The 24,239-nt window shown below is 42.3% G+C and overlaps 1 protein-coding gene across 3 annotated transcripts in view; it reads right to left on the reverse strand.

Moving 5' to 3' along the window:
• The window catches only part of USP12 (ubiquitin specific peptidase 12), a 105,189-nt gene that overhangs the window by 20,224 nt on the left and 60,726 nt on the right, over window positions 1–24,239 (reverse strand). For 2 of the 3 annotated variants that reach the window (XM_047858630.1, XM_047858622.1), the window contains 4 exons: window positions 15,215–15,428; window positions 5,818–6,047; window positions 257–333; window positions 61–144 (listed from right to left, as the gene is read on the reverse strand). In XM_047858630.1, the coding sequence (XP_047714586.1) occupies window positions 61–144; window positions 257–333; window positions 5,818–6,047; window positions 15,215–15,428 (605 nt within the window). The remainder of the gene's footprint in view (window positions 1–60; window positions 145–256; window positions 334–5,817; window positions 6,048–15,214; window positions 15,429–24,239) is intronic. The other variant, XM_047858638.1, reaches the window with a different exon arrangement.

The following is a 24,239-nucleotide window of genomic DNA, read 5'->3' on the forward strand; positions in this document are numbered from 1 at the left end:
CCCATCGATAACACCCATTGCCAGAGAAATCACTAAAACAGTTTAAAAACTCTAAATTACCGTTTGTGTGCCTCCTGTTTGCTGCGACATTCTTCACAGTAATATTTGTATTCACTGCACAGAGTTTCTGTGTTGCTAAAACCCCTGTGTAAAATTCAAAATAAATTTATTTTGTCTATACCGGAAAACTGTGTGTTTCAAAATATTCTAAACCAAAGACATTCATTAAATTTCACATAAATACATCTACAATTACCTTAAGCAGTGAGTGATCGATGTGTTTTGTTCCACGTCAACAGAAAGGTCTAAAAAATCTTCATCTTTGCTGCTTATCTGGAAAAACAGGGAATTACCTTTGATTTTTTAAAATATCAGTAAATCACTGCTCTGAAATGATAGAATTAAATTCATTCTATTAGTAGTAGGTATATGAAGAATTCTTTTTCCCCCCAAATTCACAAGAAATCTCCTTGATCTGGATTATCCAGCGGGACACTGAGTAAACGACTCTCATCATGTGGACAGGTTAAACAGCAAAGTACATCTGGGACCGATTCCCTTACTGGCAGAGGCGAGGATGTCAAATCCCATCACTTTCCCGAATCTTGGTATTATCGTCAAGCACGAAACAAACTGCCCATATACACTGATACTTAAAACACACACGCGCACGCACACACAGGCCAAGACGGAATGAGGACGCTTGGCAAGGGCCTGACGCCCGTGTTGTTTTACCATTCAAGGAAATAATTATAGCCTAAAATGCCAAATTACAATCTTCATCGATGACCTTTTCTAATCCTTCCCTGAGAAACCTAACGTTAAGGTTCTGTTTGAATTATGGCTAAATCATCTGATAAAAAAAAATTAGTGCTTATTGGTTTGAACAGGATTAGGGTGGAACTGCAGACGTCACTTTTCCTAGCTCTTTCCTTCGACGACTCTCTGCCGGGGTGAGCGTGCGCACCCACCACAGCCGTACCCCCGGGGGCCAAGTGCTCTCCTGCTTCAACGGCGCACCTGTTTCAGGAGCTCGGCATCAGTAACTCGTGATACATCGTGTAGCTGGACGGATTTGGAGCCGCATCCACTGTGTCCTTATGCCGACAGGAGTACGTTTTTCCCGTGCGCACAAGGTACAGTGACACCGTGAGGTAAGTGATCTGGGTCACGAAAGATTCAGTGAACGAGAAAGAATAAGGAAGATGGCACAGAGAGAGGAAAGGGAACGGGAGGTGCTTAAGGAAAAAGAATCGGCTCCGTTTTGGAGGAAGGAGAGGAGGGTGGCACAGGATGGCGTGGCAGAGACAGGCTAACACGCGGCTTTACGTGCAGGCCAAAAAGGAGTGAAGATTTAAGAGCCTGGCGTTTGTCAAAACGAGGTCTGCGGGTTCTCAGGCGCTGCCTCGGCGGGCTTCATTTTACACTTCCATCTTTATGATATAGAAGGAGGCTCTGGATCATCTGGATATATCTGAGTTACTACGTTTGGGTTCACAAGCGTGCTGGTACCAGGCAACCACCGAGTGGGGCACTATTTAACTTGCAAAAGTGTTTGTAAACACGTCTGCTTGTTGTCGGACTCCCATGCTCTAACGTCAGGTCACACCCAGGATGTGGGAGACCCAGAGAAGCAGTCTAAGCTGGAGACGTGGGTGGGGAGTCATCAGCACAGGCGGTAACGAAAACGGACCGCGACCCTCCCGATGCAGAGTGAGAAGCCGCCCAAAGTGAAAGCCTGGAGGACACCCACATTTAAAGACTAAACAGAAGACAAGGAACGAGGCCAAGAAGAAACCATCAGAAGACAGAGTTGTTACCGGGACCCAGCCTCCTAACCAACTGGGGTATTAACAACCGCGTTACCAACACCTGCCGCACAAACACTGCCTCCTCCAAGAAGCCCACTCCTACGTGGAGAGGTCAGGTCTCCTTGTTGTCTGACTCTCTCGGGCTCTTGTGCTTACCTGAACCGTTAACGTCCTGGACTGGAATTGTCTGCCTGTCACCGGCCTGTACTCCTCTACGAGCAGCTGCAGATCAGGATCTCTATGTCTTACTCACCTTCTGCCAACCTCTACCCATCTTCTACCTGGCCCGGCTGGCACTTAAATATTTATGCAAAACTAAAGAAATGATACATATTCACTCTTCAGAAATTCTCAATTTCATCCCTCTAGCTGAGTTTGATAAAGGCCATGGGGTACTGATGACCATTTACTGAATCTGCAAGGTAATGACTGGGATTCTGAGGAAATATTCTCAGTTCATACCTTTAATTCTTGGGAAACTATCTGCAGATATAGACTGCAGGCCACAGGAGGACCTAGCAAAGAATGGGGGGAAGGATCACTAGCCATCCGTTGCGAATCAAATAAATATTTGCGCAAACAAGGATGGGTGACATCACTTTGTCCTTCAAAAACATCTAATCCTCATCCCCCATCGTCCCCAGTCTACAAAATAAGCTTCCAAGGCCTGGCACCACAGCATCCCAAAGACCTCCACAGGGTCCCAAATCTACTCTGCCAGCTTCACCAAAACTACATTTCCCAACATGCTAAGCAAATTTAACTATCTTCTGTCTTCTTGAAGAGGATGAATCATACAGGTCTCCGAACACAGACCAAATTTCATCACACCACACACCAACCGACTGCCAAATTCTGATTCTACCCACTCTTCCAATTGAAACACCGCTCAGTGTATTTCCTAAAGCTTGGAATTCAGCTGCAACAGAATTTTTCTTTATAAAACTCATGTTAAAACCCGTGGAGTTGCTCAGATCGAATAAAGGTGAGTCCTGAGACCAGTTCCTGCCATCAAACACTGCCCAGTCCAGCTCTTACTGCAATGGCTACAACAACGAACAGTAATCCTTACTCTAACCCAAAAACACCCACACAGGATGTTAATGCATTCAAGCATTCAGTTAAACCTCTTTCGCTTGATGTGAAAGAGGTTCACCAATAAAAATGGATTCACAAAAGAGAATTTTATTTATTACAACTGTGTCCTTTCATTAACTAAAATTACACCGTTGACAATGATCACCCTGCAGAGCTCTGGTTATAGTTCAAAAGATGAACGCATAATCAACAGTCAACAGTCACTCATCTTTATTGGTTAGGGTTCCACTGAAAGAGCCTATCTTTTTATTCATGGTTGAATCAAAAGGATCACTATTTGCTTTAAGAGAAAGAAACCGCACTACTGTCTACATTAGCACCAAAAACAAAACAAAAGACAAAAGAACAACAACAAAAAACCCCCACACTTAGGTATGCAAAGCTAACAAAGTATGTACAAGATCAACACGAGGACAATGACAAGATGACTTCTTCCATAAGAAAGAAAGATGTAAATAAATGTAGAGTCCATGTAAATGGACAGTAAAGACTCAACACTGTCAAGAAGTCAGTTCTGCCCAACTTGATCAACAGTCAACACAATCCATTCAAAATCACAGCACATTATTTTATGGATAATAAACCAGTTTCTGAATCTTTCATGATTCTACAGTTTACATGGAGACGCAAGAGGCCCAGAGAAGACAAAGCAATAATCATCACAAGTGGGAGGCAACCTAGACGTCCTTCAGTATGTGAATGGATACACTGTGACATGTCCACACGATGAAACAGAATTCCGTGGTAAAAAGAAACGTGTAGCTGCCAGGCTACAAAAAGACATGGAGACACCTTAGGTACATATTGCTAAGAGAAAGGAGAAATCTGAAAAGGCCTCGCTCATATCTACGATTCCAACTGTACGTGTCACCCTGCAAAAGTCAAAACTATGGAGGCAATAAAATGACCGATGGTTGCCAGGGATTTGGGGAGGAAGGAGGGATGAATCTGTGAAGCACAGAGGATTTTTAGGGCACTGAAAACTACTCTGTATCATACTGTAGTGGAAGACACGGGTCATTATACGTTTGTCAAAATAAACAGAACCACAGAACAGATGATACCAAGAGTGAACTAAAATATGGACTACAGAATTAGTTGATAATGTACCCATCAATTACTGGCCCATCAACTGCAACCAATGCACCTCAGTAGTGCAAGATGTTAATAACAGGGGGAAATGGAGGAGAGGAGGTATTTGGTAACTTTCTGTACTTTCCACTCAATTCTTCTGAAGTCTATTAATTAAAAAAAAAGAATACAGTTCCTTATTAGCCTCCGCCAGTGTAAGTTCATCTGATCTAGTCAACCAAGGAACTATGGTATTCTTCCAAACATCCATAAAACATCTGATCTTTTCTCGCCGTGGACTCTCTTTTCCCCTGGACGATGCTCCTCTCCTCTTAAAACTAGTAGTACGACCATCATACTGAAGGCTGAGTCAGGCAAAAATCCTCAGTGGATGCTGGATCCTAGGGGAGATTTTGATGAAGAACAAGGTATCTGTGTCTCCCCACAGACTGCCCACTAGTTACAAGGGCATAAAGGCCGGTCATCACCAAGCGGAGAAACTGAACAACAATTTGAATGGGAGATCAAAGTTAATTTCCCCATCAAGAGGCAGGTGGGTACTGTGTGCCCAGACAGGATGCCCTGAGAAGGACACAACACTAACTGACCACTCCAGCCAAGAACGTACCTGCATCTAATTAGAAGGAAGCATCGGGCAAACTCGGTAAGAGCAATGTTCAACTGTTTTTAAAAAGGAGGGCACATCTTCTTTTAAAATGTAAAACAAATGTCATAAAAGACCAAAAACACTATGGGAATGTTCCAGATTAAAGGCGGCTAGAGAAAACATGACAACTATATGAGATGCACACCGCTCGAGCAAACTCTTAACCAGATTCGGTTGCAGGGGAAGAAATGCCGTGAAGGACACTGTTGGCTCAACTGGCAAAACGGAGTAATGGATGCCTGATTAAACAAGAGTCTGATCTTTCATGCCTCAAGTGAGAAATGAGGTAACAAGGTAACGATATAACAAAAGGACTGAGTTATCCGATCCCACGTGGAATCCAGTGGAATCCATTTTTGGGCTTCCTCCCTACTGCTCCTCTTTACAAAGTACCCAGCAAGCGGGTGCCTTCCCCGCGGAGTATAACAAATACGCTTTAGTTTTTATTCCAACAAGACACATAACTGTAGGGAAAGGAAAAACAGAAGCATGTGCCTCCCTGACCTGTAAGTTTCTTACAGGCTTGCCTGACACACAGACATAGAATTTCCAGAACCCGGCTCTCTGGCCTCTTCTACTGAAACAGAATCAAACACGGTTGATCCTTGAACAATGCAGAGGGGGGTCAGGCGCACCGAACTCCCCAACCCACACCCCTGCTGCGGCTGAAAATCTGGGCGTAACTTTCAACTCCTCAAAAAGCTAACTACTAACGGCCGGCTGTTGACCAGAAAAGCCTTACCGATAACGTAAACACTTGATTAACACACACTTTATATACGTATCGTGATATCAATAAAGTAAGCTAGAGAAAAGAAAACGTTACGAAGAAAATACATTTACAGTACTGTATCCAAAAAAAAAAAAAAAAAAAAAAAATCCGCAAACAGGTGGACCCAGGAAGTTCGACCCCCTATTGTTCAAGGGTCAACTGTGGTCCCAAACTGCAGAAAGTTACTTTTTCTGTCGTCGCGGGTATTCACTGTTAATAAGCAACATTATGGAAAAAGTGTAGACAGATCCCTTTCAAGTGACAGGTACATCTTTAATCTTCGTGTATCCTACACCTAAGAAATTCCAGCCTCGCGGTCCACTCTCACTCATCCTCCAAAGAACTTTCGCTAAAAAGGAAGTAAATTTGCTCCCTCTAAAATTTTACGATATACTTACGGTTTCACAAGTAAGACATCTGGTTTCATTTGTTAATGTTCCCTGAAAAATCTCATGAACCCACGTTGGGTCTGGTGGGCTGCTGTTATTTTCGCTGTCGATATCACCATTGGGTAAACGGCCATTTTGCTTTTCCTGCTTTCTCTCTTCTTGTAAGATATCAGCAATTGTATTTAGTAGGTAATTTAAGAATTCATGGGCATCTTGTTGCATGTAGTTGTCAAAAAGTTCTAAAACCAAAAATACATTAGGGCATTATTTCAGAATTAGTAACTTCATTAAAACTAGATTTAAAACGAGAATCTCGTGGTCTATCAGAACCAAGCACAAACGTCTGGCATTGTCGGTCATATACAAGAAACAGACGATCTTTCACACACGGAAAGAGGACTAAGTTTGGAGAAAAGACGAAAAGACAGTTGAGATGAGAACTTTCCTTTTAGAGAAACGATACTAACCGATCCATGAGAAAAGGGCAAAACCCGCCTTGAACGTTTACATAACATATGCAAGGGACCAGAAACCGCTGTATTATTCCATGAATATTACGACGTGGCAAGCTGTAAAACCGACACTGGACAACCTCTTGCCAACGGGAAGCCAAATGCTTAAGAACCACACAGAAAGTTTGCTGCAATTCTGAATCACTGGGCTGTGCATCCTCGGGATTCAGTCGGCGGGGGGGTTGGCGGCTGGGACCCGGGACTTTTCAAAGGTCCTCCAGGCGAGTCTGAGCTGCAGTCAGGTCCAGGAAACAGTGGTGTCACCAATGACCTATTCGAGCCAGATGGTCCCTAAGGCCCTTCCAAAGGTGACAGGTCCCCCGCAGCTATACAAATGAGTAAATGCGATGGAAATACTGCTTTACCCTGCGCTTGACCTGACACAACCTGACACTGAAAGGTAAGGACTTTACAGGCGGTGTCCCACTGGATCTTTTGAACACCGCTGCGACATCATTATGGTTATCCTTCAAATGAGGGAAGGGGATCAGAGAGGAAAAGTCACGCTGCTGGGAAATGCAGGCCCAAGATGCAAGCCAGGCAGTCCCGACTCTAGCAGGCGGGGTGACTTAGCCATGCACGGACAGATGGACGCCTGTGGCTTAGTCAAACACGTGCAGGAAGCACCGGGTCAGGAAAATTTTACCTTGATAGATCCTCGAGGACCATTTGACGAATTCCAGGAAGATTACAGTTAACGTATTTTAAATAAAAGAGTATAAATTAGGAAGAAAACTTTGGGAGAGTCTAAGATAAAATAAAAATATTCCATTTTAGAAGAGCTATAGTTATAACTGCATAAAGTTAAATTCTCTGGATTAGAAATCATTGAGAAGGTTTACAAAAAACCATAAAACGTAAAAGTTACTAACATCTTCAACACAGAAAGAGCTTGAGCCAAAGGAAATACAAAGTGTGGAAAGGACTTGGAATCAACAATTTATTTTTATTTTTATTTTTTTTTAACGTTTATTTATTTTTGAGACAGAGAGAGACAGAGCATGAACGGGGGAGGGGCAGAGAGAGAGGGAGACACAGAATCTGAAACAGGCTCCAGGCTCTGAGCCATCAGCCCGGAGCCCGACGCGGGCCTCAAACTCACGAACTGTGAGATCATGACCTGAGCCGAAGTCGGACGCTTAACCGACTGAGCCACCCAGGCGCCCCTTAAAAAAAAATTTGTTTTTTTTAACGTTGGAATCAACAATTTACAGAAGTTAAATTCGAAAGGTTAAGAAACACGCAAAGACATTCAACCTCATGGTAATGAAAACCGTCTTAATTTTCTGGCCTGTAAAATGGAATACCATCTTCCTTTGCAAAGTTACGGTACAAACAGAATGGGAACAGGTGAGAATGTTCACTGGGGAGGTATACTCAAAGAAAATAAAAGAATGATTTCAATCATGGCGTCAGAAAGACCTTTAAAAAGTATCAGATTGAAGGTGCAGTTGCTACAGGAAGACTGTTGGGATTCCTATGAGGGTCCTACCACTAATCACATGCACGTCATAGGCAATTTACTTAACCTCTCTTGGATTTCAAGTCAAACACAACAATGTGAAGAATGGGGTGAGGGGTGCCTGGGTGGCTCAGTCGGTTGAGCGTCCGACTTCAGCTCAGGTCACGATCTCGCGGTTTGTGGGTTCGGGCCCCCGCCTCGGGCTCTGCGCCGACAGCTTGGAGCCTGGAGCCTGCTTCGGGTTCTGGGTCTCCCTCTCTCTCTCGGCCCCTCCCCCGCCTGTGCTCTGTCTCTCGAAAACAAATAAATGCAAAAACAAAATTAAAAAAAAAAAAAAAAGGACGTACTAAGAGCCACACAGGAAGTATCCATCTGTTCACGCTTCATTTCTCTGCTGTAAGCTTGCCCTGAGGGACCTGATTAGCCTTAAACAAACCCCTTGTGTTCTTTTTCAGAACAGTAACAGCCCTGAGCCCTAAGATACAGTGCACTGGCCTATGTGGACTTAACATCTACTGACGTGTAGTTTGGTGTTCCGAGTGTCCAACGGTCTCTGCCCGCGAGGAAGCCAAGCACTGTGACACCATCCCCCTCCCCCGCTCCCAGCAGAAGTTCGACACCACACCCATCACCGTGACAGAGCCCCCTCCACCGCAGACCCCCCTGGCCATCTACTCCATCTCTCAGACCAAGCCAAGTCGCGCTCAGAAACCTTGGATGGTTCTGCCTTTGGACTGGTCTAGGCCGAAGTTGGGAAAACTCAAGTCAATTACCTTTCACCTTGCCTCTCAATGCGATAATCCTTCATCCCTGAAAATACTACTCCGTCCCCCAACCCTCGGCTCCCATCCTCTGTTACTGTCGTTCATTTACTGTCCCTTATTTCCTTCCTCGACCTTGGGATTTTCTACTTTCTCGACCCTTTCTGCTGTTCCCTCCAGGAGCCAGTTTCTGTTCTAAACTCCCCACGTCTTCAACCTTTGGCATTTTTGAGCTCCCTGCTGCCACTTCTAAATCGTCACATGTCATCTGCATATTAAAAACCCTCGCCCTCAGTCAAAAAAGCTATTAAGATCTGGCCTTAAGCCCCATCCTTCTGCTGTCGCCGGCCACCTCCCCCTCCCTCACTGATGGATGGCCTGATTCACGGTGTCTTTGTTCATCCCGACTCCTGCACTAACCCTGACACTTTCAGTGTCCAGGCAGCTTCCTCAAGTGCACTTGACCCCTTAAAGTTCCCTTTTCGTCCCTCACTTACTCATCCATCCCCAGGCCACAAATCTAGAGCCGCCCAGGTCCACTAAGATAAGAAACAGAAGTAAATTATGCTAGAGTCACTAAGAGGAAGTAAGTAAAAATATTTTATAGACACTGTAAGGACCTAGCAGAGTGAGGTAGGAACAATCACTATGGTGGGTCTCCATACGCTAGGCTCTATGCTGTCATCTAGTCTCTTTTCCACTAAATCAAGTATTTTTTACAACCGAAGTTTTAAAGAGTACATTTTTGGCCATAAATATTTAAAATAAACTACAGGGGCACCTGGGTGGCTCAGTCGGTTGAGTGACCCCCTCCTTGATTTCAGCTCAGGTCATGATCTCAGGATTGTGGGATCGAGCCCCGCACTGAGCTTCACGCTAAGGCCATGGAGCCTGCTTCAGATATTCTCTCTCCCCCTCTCCCTTCCCCCCCTCTCCCTTCCCCTCTGCCCCACTCGCACGCACGCGTGTGCGCGCGCTCTCTCTCAAATTAAAAAATAATTCTTACACTACAAAATTAAAGAATACCTACAAAGATCTAAATGAAAAACTTTCTGGCTAAGAAAAATAATAATGAAGTCTTATTTTTTCCTGTTAAAAATTATTGTAGCATCTATGCATGTTTTTCAGAATAATAATTATTTTTGTAAAGCAAAATGTGCAAATATTTTTGCTTTTTAAACACTTAAAACATCTTTTTTTTGGGTGGGTTTTTTTTTTTTTTTTTTTTTAACACAGAACAATGACTTCACACTCACAGACGTACTTCCACTGACTCGAATGCTCTGGAACTGAGATGTAAAGTAAACCAGAAAATACTCTTTCAGCATTTTGCTGAAATGTTTAAAATAATGTATAGTCCATTTTCTATAAATACAGTATGCTGTATATGCCAGAATCCTGCCATGCCTAAGAGCACCCAATACGACTTTAGAAACATTAACCAGGACCCCCCCCCCCCAAAAAGAAAAATCAGCTAAATGGCCACAGGATAATCCCTGGAAATTGTATTATATTAAATTCCTAAAATCTTGGTTTCCTTATGGTTTGCTTTCTTCTCTAAGTAGCATAATGGGAAGGGTGGACTTCCAGCTTGTTCTGGCAAATTAAAAACAAATTCACTCATTCAGTCAACCAATATTCAGTAAGAACCTACTATGTGCCAGGAACTGGATTATGTGCTGGGAATACAATGGAGAGCAAAAACAAATGGGTTCCCTCCGTCATGGAACCGACAGTCTAGTGGGAGAGACAGACAATTTCATTATTAAATAAATGTATATGGAAAGTACAAACGACTAAAGTCCTAATATAGCTGCAACATTAATGCAAAAAAAAATAATGAAAACTAAATCAACGCTTAAAAAGGTTACATGTTCTTCCTAATTCAGAAATAGCTAGTAGCTTTTATTACACAGAAAATCTTTTGTGCTCCTTCTGAAGAAAAAGGATTAAAATGAATGTGGGAAATTATTTACTCAAACCTACTTAATAGGTGTGACTTCTAATTATTTCCTCACTTAAGGAAGACCAACACTTAAATATATATAGGGGCGCCTGGGTGGCTCAGTCGGTTAAGCGTCCGACTCCTGGCTTTGGCTCAGGTCACGATATTGCAGTTTGTGAGTTCGAGACCCGCGTTGGGCTCCGCGCTCAGAGTGCACAACTTGCTTGGGATTCTCTCTCTCTGCCCCTCCCTCCCTTGCATGCTCTGTCTCTCACTCTCTCAAAATAAATAAGCTTTAAAAAATATACATACAAATATGCATGTATATTTGCATTAGTATCTCTCCACATCGCCTGAACCACTGCTATGTTCTTACAGGTCTCTCGAGAATAAAGACCACTTCTACCTATTCACTGCTGTATCCCCAGCACTTAGAACAGTGCCTGCCACGTATCAGATGTGCTTGACATTTTATGAACGAACGAATGAATGAATGAATGAACGAACGAATGAATGAAAAAAATGGGGGCTGAAACAGCTAAGATGACAGGAGAGGAATAAATCTGGCCCAAAACAACAGTGTGACTATGTAAACTGCTAAGATCCAGCGGGTCTGAGTGCACAGCTACAGGCACCAGCGGATCTGACTTTCAAGCCCAACCTAACTGATCCCCAACTCTTCAGCTGAGTCAATGCTGGCTAGCACAGAATTCGATCACCGGTCTATGTTTCAATTCTTCGAAAATAATAGAGTGCCTACAGGGAGTTAGCGATGTGAAAGAGAGGGCTTCATTTCTTACCCCAGATGACTGCAGTAGCCTCGGGGATGGTCTCCCTGCTCCCACTCAAGCTGCCCCTGCCCACTGACCCACCGCTGCGCCCGCCCCCCAGCAGCCACAGGGATCTCCTTCTAATGCAGATCAAAACCTATCACCCCCTGCTCAGCACCCCCAACGGCTTGCCACGACTTTCAAAATAAAACCCAAGCCCCAGGCCCCTCCCTTTTCTATCTTTATCTTACTCCACTCCAGCCACATTAATTTCCTCGCTGTCCGTCAAGCCCTCAGGGCAACTGCAATTTCTATTCTATCCGGTTGGAACAATTTTGCTCCAGATCTTCCAATGGCTTCTCACTTTAACTCTCTGATCTAACAAAATTTATCAACTCCCTCATCCTCTATCCCCTTTCCCTGTTTTTGTTTTATTTTGTTTTCACAGTGCCAATACATTATATTACATGATTGAGTGCCTTCCCCGTGAGAATGTCAGCTCCTCGTTTCTGGTGCTCTGCAGGAGCGAAATACATAATAGTTAACCAATACAAACATTCAGCTAGACTCCCATCATCAAAGGTAACACGGTTATGGAGCGAGTGTTAGCCCTGTATCATACCGTAAAAGCACTAAGTGTCACCACTGTATCTATCACACTATAAAAGCACTATGCCACAGTTCTCATATGCTATGATTAGGCAACATGAATTAAAATTTTGAAAACAAAAATCCATTACTGAAGTTAAAACAGATTCTTTCCAAGGGATATCAGAATGATTAGTAATATAAAGCAACAGCGATTAGCACAATATTGAGCTGGTATCTACTGAAAATACAAAACCTTAAGTTTACAGCATAACATGGAAGAAAAGGGATTTAAGAACAACAGTCCAGGAGTGCCTGGGTGGCTCAGTCGGGTGAGCATCCAACTCTTGATTTCAGTTCAGGTCTTGAATGCTGTGGGATCAAGCCCCACGTCAGTCTCCCATGCTGAGTGTGGAGCCTGCTTAAGATATTCATATTCATTCTCTCTCTCTCTCTCTCTCCCTCCCTCCCTCCCTCCCTCCGCCTCTCTCACCCACATGTGCTAAAATAAAATTTAAAAAAAAGGAACAACAGTCCAACAGTGAAAGTTAGTGGTTAATTCTGAAACGGGCAGCATCCAATGTTCCAGAGATTAAAAACAACTAGCAGACATAATCTCAGGAGGGTGTATACAATTAAATCCTCTGTATTTTTTTTAATGTTTACTTTTGAGAGAGAGACAGAGTGGGAGTTGGGAAAGGCCAGAGAGAGAGGGAGACAGAATCCGAAGCTGGCTCCGGGCTCCAAGCTGACTGTCAGCACAGAGCCCGATGCAGGCTCGAACCCACGAACCGTGAGATCACGCCCTGAACCGAAGTCAGACGCTTAACCAACTGAACCACCCAGGTGCGCCTGAATCCTCTTTAATTTGTATGTTCCTCTTCTCCTTTACACGATTATCAGGTAAAGAATCGAAAGGCAAAACTGTATTTCAAAACATACAGAAGCCAGCAACATCGAATAATAAACATGCTTTTCCATTCCATATTGTTCCTCAGGTATAGAAAAATGAAACAAAAGTACGAATAGGTAAGTTTGGAATACTCATTCTGCAATCAGTTTCATTCAACAAAATAAGTCTACGGTGCACCAATTTACTCTGCCTAAACATATAAAAACTTTCAGAAAACACCGAATTATTAAAAAATAATAAACACTCGGGGCGCCTGGGTGGCGCCGTCGGTTAAGCGTCCGACTTCAGCCAGGTCACGATCTCGCGGTCCGTGAGTTCGAGCCCCGCGTGGGGCTCTGGGCTGATGGCTCAGAGCCTGGAGCCTGTTTCCGATTCTGTGTCTCCCTCTCTCTCTGCCCCTCCCCCGTTCACGCTCTGTCTCTCTCTGTCCCAAAAATAAAAAATAATAATAATAATAATAATAATAAACACTCTAAAAACATCCCAGCTTTGACAAATACATAAATCCACACACACCTTTCCAAACACAGTAACTTGAGCTCTGCGTTTAGGAGTGAATCTAAACTTAACAAGTCACTGCACACTTAACAATCACGTTAAGGACTGCATGCGTGTGCCCCCACCAAAATTCGTATGTTGAGACCCTAACCCCCAAAGCGATGCTATTTGGAAATGGGGCCTTTGGAAGGACTTTCAGGTCTTGAGGGCTGGGACCAGCACCCTCGTAAGAAGAGAGAGGAGCGAGCTTGCTTCTCTCTCTCCACCGTGTGGGGGACACAGCAAAAAGGCAGCCACCTACAAACCAGGAGAAGGGCCGACATCACACGGGGAAGCTGCCAGCATGTTACCCTTGAACTTCGCAGCCTCCAGAACGGTGAGAAATAGGTATCTATTGTTTAAGCCACCCAATCCACGGTATTTTTGTTACGGCAACCCCAACTAAGAGCACAGAAAATACACTGAACGATAATGTCAAGAAAAATATACTATTCAGTGAAAAAGAAAAATAACGTGTATTCTGTGTGAGTTTCAGCTTTCTGATGTTGTACGTTTCTAAAATGCTAACAAAATCACTGAAAGGATGGCATGTTCAATTACCATGCACTTGAATTTTCTACCAGGACAAAATTTCTGAAGTTTCATACCAGTACAGACAAAAAAGACAGAGAGGACTTGAATCACTCAGCCATTCTCTAATGGAGTTGTTTGTGGTGTCCTTAAAAACAGAAGACACTCTACAATTCTGTAATTTGAGAAAGTAAAGACGTTTGGCTTTCATAGGGGAAACACTTAAAAAGATTTATTTTTGTGAGCGACGGTTCCACTGCTCTGTATCTGTATTTGGAGGAAATAAAATCTTTGAACACCTGAATCAGACTCAAGAACAATAAATAGCCTATTGTCACATTATTTCAGCGTCTTCTTGTGTTTTGGGAAACTAGATTTGACCCACGAGGCCTATCTCAATTCATGGGATAATGAATAGTGTCAGCTCAGTTAAGGACAGGATTATTCAGTAGTATGTTTAATAACCAATCTTCAAGACTTCTCAAATCTTATCTCTTATCTTTTGATAAGAAATCAAACTAAAATACCACTCGATTTTATTTCTACAATGAGTTAAATGCCTTTATCAAACAAAACAGAATTCCACATGTTATTTAAGTCCCATTTGAATTCTTTAACAGACCCTGCTAGGCAGAATAAGGGATTTAGACGTCAGGAAGACATATGGGACCCTGACAAGCCACTTTTACTTCTCTGAGCGTCAACCATCTCAGGTCAAGAGAGAGAATAATGTCTGACATAGGGGCTTGCTGTGCAAATTAAGTGAAAAACATTTTAAGAGAGAAGAGGAAAGCGGGGCTTAATCGGTAACTATTTTTATTAAAGGGGTGAGTGGAGTTAAAACCACCTACCCTAAGCCAAAAAGTTTTATTGTTCTGGCTCTTTCCTTTCCCTGGGGTAGGACTCCTGGAAAGGTTCGCTTTTGTCCTTTTCATGGCTAAAATGGGCGAAATAACAGGCTCTCTGCATCAGGTCATCGTAAGGATAGAATGGGTTAAGGGTTAACGTATGGAAAGCATTACCAAACCAATAACGCGGGGGGAAAAAAACCCCTAATACTTCACTCTTGATAGAAAAGTCAGGCAGGCAAAAAAAAAAAAAAAAAAAAAAAAAAAAAAAAAAAATCATTTCTATCTCCTGGCATAAAGAAATTTGGTCTTTGTCTAACATACTTCCAAAATGAATCACACCTCATTTTAATTACTGTGTGGCTGCCTCCTCACTAAACTCGCATGTCCTTAAAGACAGGAACATCAGCTTTGGTCTCTTCAATGGCTAACATATTGTCAGGCATAAAACAGATGCTTGGTCAGTGCTTACTGACTTACAGTGTGCCGTATTTACCCTTCCTGTTATGTAAGAATATATTCAGAAGTAGAGGAATTACCATTTTCCTTCCGTAATCTTGTTATGAACTTCTTAGGAGGAATCACCCCAACCTTCTTCTTCTGAGTGGCTATGCTATGGAAGAGGTCTGCTAGGCAGGTAAGAAGGTTCTCCTTCTTCCTAGGTTGGCTCTTGTAAGCTAGAACTTTTTCCCGAAACGGACGACAAAAATAAAGTGCTTGAAGAACTGAATTACAGTAGCAGGTATTCCCAAACTAGAATAGAAAAAAAAAAAAAAATCTTGTTAAATTTGGGGCAACATATTTTCAAGAGAAAGAATTTCCATGTGTACAATTAAGAAAACAGAGACAAGACAGGGAATTTATGACCCTCATAAATTAAAAGGTATCTGAGAGTAGAAATAATTATTCTGATTGCAAATTTGCCTTTTTAACATTAAATGGATGCTCCAGGCATTGGTTGCAGGTTAAAATGGAAGGAAAACAGATGCGATAAATTTGGCCTTTATGAAAACAAATTCAAAAAATTATATAGTTTAAACAAAGTAGTTAAGGTTTAGAATTCTGTGTAATTTTTTCTTTTTCAATTCCCACTATTATTATATGTTGGTTGGACACTAACCAACCATTTATATAGGATACATTTTAAAACACAGCTCTCAAAAATTCTTTAAAACAACACAAAAGTAAAGTTTTCTATCCGATTCTTAAGTGCCATTCAAGAAATAAAAACAAAAAGCAAAGTCAAATGAGATCCTGTGAAATATTACATTAAAAACCATCAGCAGGGCACGGGGGTGGCTCAGTCAGTTAACATCTGACTCTCGATCTCGGCCTGGGTCGTGATCTCACGGGTTGGTGGGACTGAGCTCCGCGTCGGGCTCTGCGCTGACAGCACGGAGCCTGCTTAGGATTCTCTCTTTCTCCCTTTCTCTCTGCCCCTTCCCAGGTCACGCTCCCGCTCTCTCAAAATAAATACACTTAAAAAAAATCATCAGCGTGCCAGCACAACCGCCACTGAAATGCTGAGATGCCGGGTCACATCATTCTGGATATATTACAAATGAGCATCAGGTGCAGAGTTAAATCCTCAACTTCTTACCGGCCATGTGATCTGGAATGTGTAACTACAGCTCACTGAACTTCAACTTCCTACTCTTTAATAATGGGGAAAACACTCCTACCTTAAGAGAAACTGATACATAGTTTGACAAACATTTGTTGTCTCCCTTTTCCCTTCCCATTAATAGACACTGGCTCCCAAAGTCAGCTGACAAAACACCCAAAAGCCAGGGAGGACCTGGGGGGGTACCTTGAGAGTATAAAAAAGGAAAGAGGGCAATTCTCACAGCACCATCATGCAGTGAAGTCACACGCATACTAACCTAAAAGGCTAGGCAGAGAAGACTTTTAATAACGAGCAAGGTCAAACTCATGTCCTTTGCTTATGCTTAAAACCAGGAAGGATAAATTAAAAGCTAATAAAAATGGTTATTTATAAGGAAAGAAGGAAGAGTGGAGAGAATTCAAAGCACATTTTTAAAAACGTCTGCTTTGCACCCATTTTTTTAAAAAATAAACTAAGAAGTACCCAGAGGGGGAAAAAAAAAAAAAAAAGAAATTCCTAAAACTGAAAGGAAATAGAGATCAGTGAAAACTAAATGTTTATTAAGTTGGGGGAGAACTACACAAAAAATTACTTCAAGCAATTTTAAAACACAGAATTTTTATCATACATGCCTACGGAAAAAGTCTAAGAATAAAAAGAAAAAAAGGAATCTTAAATGGCATCCAGCAGTCGCATTGTTAGAATTAGTCTATTGACATTGTTATTCTGAAACCTCTACAGATTTCTGAAGGACAAAGCAAGCAAAGACTTACATTAATATCCTTAGGAACCAAAATTATTAATGCGAAGGAAAAAAGCTACAGTAATAAAGAGTAAAAGCCTTGTAAACTTAAATTGGAACGTGAAGTTATCAATTATAAACTCATGTCTTTCTGTGTGTGTGCGTGTGTTCAACTTCTGTCCACTTCAAGGCCTAGCAGCAGCAGCAAGTTTCCCTGGCACACAGATTATAGTCTTTAAAAACCTTTTACCCGCAAAAAGAAACTAGGATGCCTTGCAGATATGGCTATCTATACAAGGTCTGGGACAGGAAATACACAAATATAGATTAGCCTGGAATATCTTTTTGTGTGGATGCAAGAGCCAACTTTCATCAAAAAGAAATACTGCAATTGACTACATAAAAATTTATGAAAAATGACATTTAAAAAAAAAGAGACCTCTCCATGGGAAGTCGCAAACTAATACATCAAAGGAAAACATCAAAAGTTTTCTCTTGTCTTTCTTGTAAGAACAACATTCCAGAAGGCTCTAAATAGCTGCTGAAAGAAATTCTAGCTTACAGAACAATCCCAGCTAATAAATTCCAAAGAAATGATTGTAAATAATGGACTGGCCAGTGATTATCAGGGGATACTAAAAGCATTAAAGACTGATGGAGAACTTTAAAATGATCTGAACCCTCAGTGCATTCCGGCATCATTAAAAAAGAACCACAAAATTTCTATGTCTCCTGGAGAAATACATAGCAGCTCTTATGAAGTGTTCTTTCGTTTTTTAAACAAAACCACTAGGGGCACCTGGGTGGCTCAGTCGGTTGGGCGTCTGACTTTGGCTCAGGTCATGATCTCACAGCTTGTGAGTTTGAGCCCCGCGTCCGGCTCTGTGCCGACAGCTCGGAGCCCTGGAGCCTGCTTCGGATTCTGGGTCTCCCTCTCTCTCTGCCCCTCCCCCACTCATGCTCTGTTTCTCTCTCAAAAAAAATAAACATTAAAAAAAATTTTTAAAAAACACTAAATTTATATCTAGCATCTAGACCTATCAATTTACAGATATTCAAACAGAGAAACAAGTTAAACAATACCACAAAAAAGGAACAGAACGTGTGGCCCAATGAGGGTTTTACATTCATACTGTTGGTCAGAGCCAAGTAGTTTCATAAAAACAGATACTTAAGAGGCTTTCCAAAGAAATACTAAAAGAGGTAGATAACTGGGCGATGCACTGATACTATTGATAAATGTAACCATGGAAACTTTCATAAAGCCTATCCAGGGGCTAAGTACACCTGCAGCAGGACCTACAATATTAAGATTAATGTACCAATTACTCAGTATTCGTCAGTCTAAAGCAATACTAGGATTCATACCATGGTCTAATGACGCTAATGACCAACAAACTATACCTCTGTCAACGGAAGAGAAGATTCCATCTCCATAATTTGGTCATTTTTATTCAAGAATAAGCAACAGAGACTCCAATGACTTCCACAGAGTAGGTAGATTAAAAACAAAAGACAGCGACTCACAGTGTATTAGAAAAACGTACGATAGTAAAACTTGACTGACATAAAAAAGAAGCAAATGGCTTCCAAGCTTAGTAAAGAACCCGAGGGAGTCTGTATTCTGTACAGAATGCTGGAAGGCAGCCCCTTCCTTGCTCATCTCCTGAATGTAAAGCAATACGTAACTTTATAGTCAGTTATTTGATGTCTTCTCTTATGGTCTTGCACTTATCTTCATCAGCTCCAGGAAGGAAAAATGAAAGTGTGAAACTACTACTATTTCTCTAGAATAAACCATCACTTTCAATCTTATTCATAACTCTGAAATTTTTCTTTCAATTTCCTTGATAGCAGCTTTCATTCAAGTTCCTAAGACCTAAAAATGTATCTTTCAAGTGCATAGCTTTCATACAAAAGATGGTCTGGGATGATTTCCTCCACACTCCTGTTTCTGAATGTTCAATTTCTTTTTAAAAATTTTAAAAAACATTTTTTTAATGTTTATTTTTGAGAGAGAGAGACAGAGCATGAGCGGGGGGAAGGGCAGAGAGAGAGGAGAGAGGAGAGAGAAGAGAGAGAAGGAAACACGCAATCCGAAGCAGGCTCCAGACTCCGAGCTGTCAGCACAGAGCCTGACACGGGGCTCGAACCATGAACCGTGAGATCATGAGCTGAGCCGAAGTTGGACGCTTAACCAACTGAGCCACCCAGGTGCCCTCGAATGTTCAATTTCTAAATAAGACATTGCTATAGGGTTGACACCTACCCTATCTTCTCAGCTTATTTTGAAGATCAAAGGTATAATCCGGCTTAAAATCAGGGAAACAAATTTTAAAAGCTGCCACCTCCTCAAGGTCTGATCACTGATTTTTCTTTTTTTTTTTTTTATTTTTTAAATTTTTTTTTTTTTCAACGTTAATTTATTTTTGGGACAGAGAGAGACAGAGCATGAACGAGGGAGGGGCAGAGAGAGAGGGAGACACAGAATCGGAAACAGGCTCCAGGCTCTGAGCCATCAGCCCAGAGCCCGACGCGGGGCTCGAACTCACGGACCGCGAGATCATGACCTGGCTGAAGTCGGACGCTTAACCGACTGCGCCACCCAGGCGCCCCTGATCACTGATTTTTCAATTGCTCATTGAACACAATGACCTATGCTTGCTTTCCCTAATGCCTTTTTCTCCTAGTTTTAAAATCAATGCCCCCTCCACAAATATTTATCATATCTCCATCATTAAGATCATTTTGAGCACACATCCCTAATAAACACAAATAAAAATTATATATGTGTTACATTCTACACATTAAAATTACTTTTATAAAATATAAAATTTATATACATAAAAACATACATCATATACAGTTGGCCTCTGAACAATGAGGAAGTTAGGGGCGCTGATCCCTCACACGGTCAAAATCTGTGTGTAGGGGCACCTGGGTGGCTCAGTAGGTTAAGTGTCTGACTCCTGACTTCAGCTCAGGTCATAATCTCACGGTTCATGAGATCAAGCCCCACATCGAGCTCTGTGCTGACAGCGCAGGACCTGCTTGGAATTCATTCATTCATTCATTCATATTCATATTCTCTCTCTCTCTCTCTCTCTCTCTCTCTCTCTCTCTCTCTCTCCCCGCCCCCCTTCCTTTCTCTCTGCCCCTCCCCTGCTTATATGCACTCTCAAAATAAAAAAATAAACATTAAAAACAAAAATCTGAGTTGGTGTGCCTGGGTGGCTCAGTGGGTTAAGTGTCCAACTTCAGCTCAGGTCATGATCTCATGGTTCGTGGTTTGAGCCCCGCATCAGGCTCTGTGCTGACAGCTCGGAGCCTGGAGCCTGCTTCAGATTCTGTGTCTCCTCTCTGCTCCTCCCCTGCTCATGCTCTCTCTCAAAAACAAAACAAAACAAAACAAAACAAAACAAAACAAAACAAAAACAAAAACAAAAACAAACAAACAAACAAAAACATTAAAAATTTACAGGGCACCTGGGTGGCTCAGTCAGCTAAGCGTCTGACCTTGGCTCAGGTCATGATCTCGCGGTTCGTGAGTTCAAGCCCCACATCGGGCTCTGTGCTGACGGCTCAGAACCTGGAGCCTGCTTCGGATTCTGTGTCTCCCTCTCTCTCTGCTCCTCCCCCACGCATACTCCCTCTCTCAAAAATAAACATTAAAAAAATGTTTTTTACAAAAATATCTGAGGGCAACTTTTGACTCTGCAAAAACTTAGACTACTGATGACTGGAAGCCTTACCAGTAACAATCGACACATATTTTATATGTCGTATATACTATGTACTGTATTCTTTTACAACAAAGCTAGAGAAAAGAAAATGCTATTAAGATCATAAGGTAGAGAAGAGACATTTACAGTACTGTGTTAAAAAAAAAAAAAAAAAAAAATCCATGTATAGAGGGACCAGGGCAGCTCAAACCCATGTTGCTCAACGGTCGACTGTATAACAAATGTGACTAAGGCCAAGTAGATATTTTAAATTTTTGTCTGACTTACATTAATTTTGTTTTCACTAAAGATTATCAATGCTTCAGTGAGAGCAATAAAATTGAGTATGCCTTCTGGTAAGCTGTGGCTTATACAGTGATTGACAGACTGGGTTTATGCTCAGTATATCCTATGAACTATCAAAGACTCAGACACACACAGAGAGGTGCAAATGGGAAGTTCTTTTATGGCCTTACTTTACTTTCTAAAATAGGATATTAACTTTTTTTTTTTAAACGTTTATTTATTTTTGAGACAGAGAGAGACAGAGCATGAACGGGGGAGGGTCAGAGAGAAGGAGACACAGAATCGGAAACAGGCTCCAGGCTCTGAGCCGTCAGCACAGAGCCCTACGCAGGGCTTGAACTCACGGACCGCGAGATCCTGACCTGAGCCGAAGTCAGCCGCCTAACCGACTGAGCCACCCAGGCACTCCTGATATTAACTTTTCAATCCTACCACATCTGTTGGAACTCACCTGAGCGATCACCTGCCTTGCCAGCAGCATGGCATGGTGAGGAAGTCACAAACCCTGAAACTGAACTGCCTTGGGCTCAAGCTGGGTTCCGCTACCTGACCGCGGGAAATCCCTGAGCCACGCCGTTCATCCATTTCCTCATCTGTGAGTGTGGTTTACAATACAGCCCACACCTCGTAAAACTTTGTAAAGAATTAAATTAGCAACCTGCATGGAGCACTTCCTCAGCACTCCGTCACCGCACTGTTATTTCTGAACAATCTTTTTAAGTCATGTGGCCATTTTGAAAACCTAGGTTAACCGAATGAAATTAAATCATGTAATCTCTTAATCTCTGTTCAAATTATAATAGATTGCAACCGCACAAATGAATAAGAGACAATGATACCATCGACTCGCTGGTGTTGAACCTGAGTGTCACAGGACCACTGCACACACGGATAGAGCCTGGAGCCTGCTTCAGATCCTGTGTCTCCCTCTCTCTCTCTCACTCTCTCTCTGCCCCTCTCCTGCTCACATTCTGTCTCTGTCTCTCAAAAAAGAATAAACGTTAAAAAAAATTTTTTTTTAACGTTTCAAGATGTTTATTAAATGCTCCATTGTCCCATGCTGGAGGCTGGTGATGATGATGCCTATCCTGTGCACGTCCCCTTCTAAAGGAAGGTCCTCTTCCCCAGCACAGTTCAGAGTGGCCCTGTTCTGTTCATTTGTTGGCTTTAATTTATTTCCTTGTTTGAGACAGTGTGAGCGGGGAGGGGCAGAGAGAGAGAGAGAGAGAGAGAGAGAGAGAATCCCAAGCAGGCTCCGCACTGTTAGCACAGAGCCTGACGGGGGGCTGAAACCCACAGACAGCGAGATCACGACCTGAGCTGAAACCAAGAGTTGGACGCTTAACCAATGGAGCCAGGTGCCCTAGGTGGCCCTGTTTTTTAGAGCCCACATTTCCCTATCCACCACTCTCACTACCATCAAGTAAACCTACTCTAAAAATGGCCTTCCATATGCTAGTGGACAGCCATTCCTTACCCTACACTACCTCACTCTACTGTCCCACCCTTCCTTATAGGAACAGACGTCTCTACATAAATGCCATAGGGTTGTCAATCACAAACCTTTTTACAGACCCTGCCAACAGGGCCATCCACTTGACCCAATCTCAGCAGAATACTTGGGCCAGAGTTCTTTTGTCAGGCCTAATACGAACATGTTCTGGGATCTCTGATAATGCAACCCTCAAGCGGCCTATGGCCAGCAGGTGGAGAGAAACTAAAGGAGAATAAATCAATGCAAAAGCAAATAGAACCAAGAGACTTTTGCCTAATCAATTTTATGACTTACAAATGGAAAGAAAGTTTCATTTTTATTTGCGTCCTTCACAACGGCCCCTGAATCCAGAATTCCGGCCAATGACTACGGGCAATTCAGGCTTAAAAGCCTCTTGTAAGATGGTCTAGGAACACAGTTGTTATTTATAACAAAGATTTTAGGGAAAAGCACATTCCACTGCAGCCTCACAAATCGATTTAATGAGGCCACCTGTCTCTTGGCAGTTATTAGAAATTAATATAGAACCATATAATAAAATAATGAAAAAAGACTCTTAAAAATGTAGGCTGCACAAGTAGGAAAGAGATACTAACTGAAATCACTCCATTTACTAAAATAAGTACTCATTAGCGACAAGATACAAGGGAAAAAGGCAATCCGGTTCATGAGATTAAAACCATTTGTTTTCAAAGAATTTAGCTGGCCCTATAAACAGCTGACATTTAAGCAGGATATTTTACAACAAGAGAAAGCTTCCAAAAGGCTCCCTTGTCTACACAAGACCATCTCTCAACCCTCACACCACACTAGTATTTCTCCTCTCAGACTTCCAATAACATCAGAAATACGAACGCATTCACAAGAGTTAAACCAACAGGAAATCCCCACGCTATGTATTATGCAAATTACAGTGGCAGACATCAGAATTATGAAGAGTAAACTGCCATAAAAGTCATCATTTGTGAAAACAGTCTTCCAAGATAAAAAGATCTGCAACCACAAGTAATGGAAAATACGTTGTCATTAACAATGTTGGGATCAACCACCACACTGAATTTCCTGTTAATACAACTGTGGTTATTTTTCTTCTCCATTAAAAAAAAAAAAAAAAAAGTCCGGGGGAGCCTGGGTGGCTTTGTTGGTTAAGTGTCTGACTTCGGATCTCAGCCCAGGTTTTGACCGTCCTAGAGCTCAGGCCCCGTGCTGGGCTCCACACTGGGCCTGGAGACTACGTTTCCAAAAAAAGCCCGATTTTCTACCTGTCCAAATACACGTACTATTTCCCAAAGGCAAGTGCTAGTGAGTAAGTATGCCGCTTGCCAATCACAAAAAGGATCCAATCAGGCAGGTCTAACAGGAACTCTTCTCAGTGTAAGCCTTTTCTTAAAAGCTATTACAATGAACCACAGAGGGGCACCTGGGTGGCTCAATCCGTTAAGCATCCAACTCATGGTTTTGGATCAGGTCATGCATGATCTCATGGTTAGTGAGACTGAGCCCCACACCGGGCTCTGCACTATCAGATGGGATTCTTTCTCTCCCCCTCTCTCTGCCCCTTCCCTCCCCTCCCCTCCCCGCGCGCGCGTCTCTCTCTCTCTCTCAAAAGAAACATTTTTTAAAAAAAGAACCTTGGAAACTCACACTTAGCTAAGAACAGATTAATAAAAAGAAAACACATGTGTGTCTCATT

The sequence above is a fragment of the Prionailurus viverrinus genome, chromosome A1 (assembly GCF_022837055.1).
Source record: "Prionailurus viverrinus isolate Anna chromosome A1, UM_Priviv_1.0, whole genome shotgun sequence".
Lineage (NCBI taxonomy): Eukaryota > Metazoa > Chordata > Mammalia > Carnivora > Felidae > Prionailurus > Prionailurus viverrinus.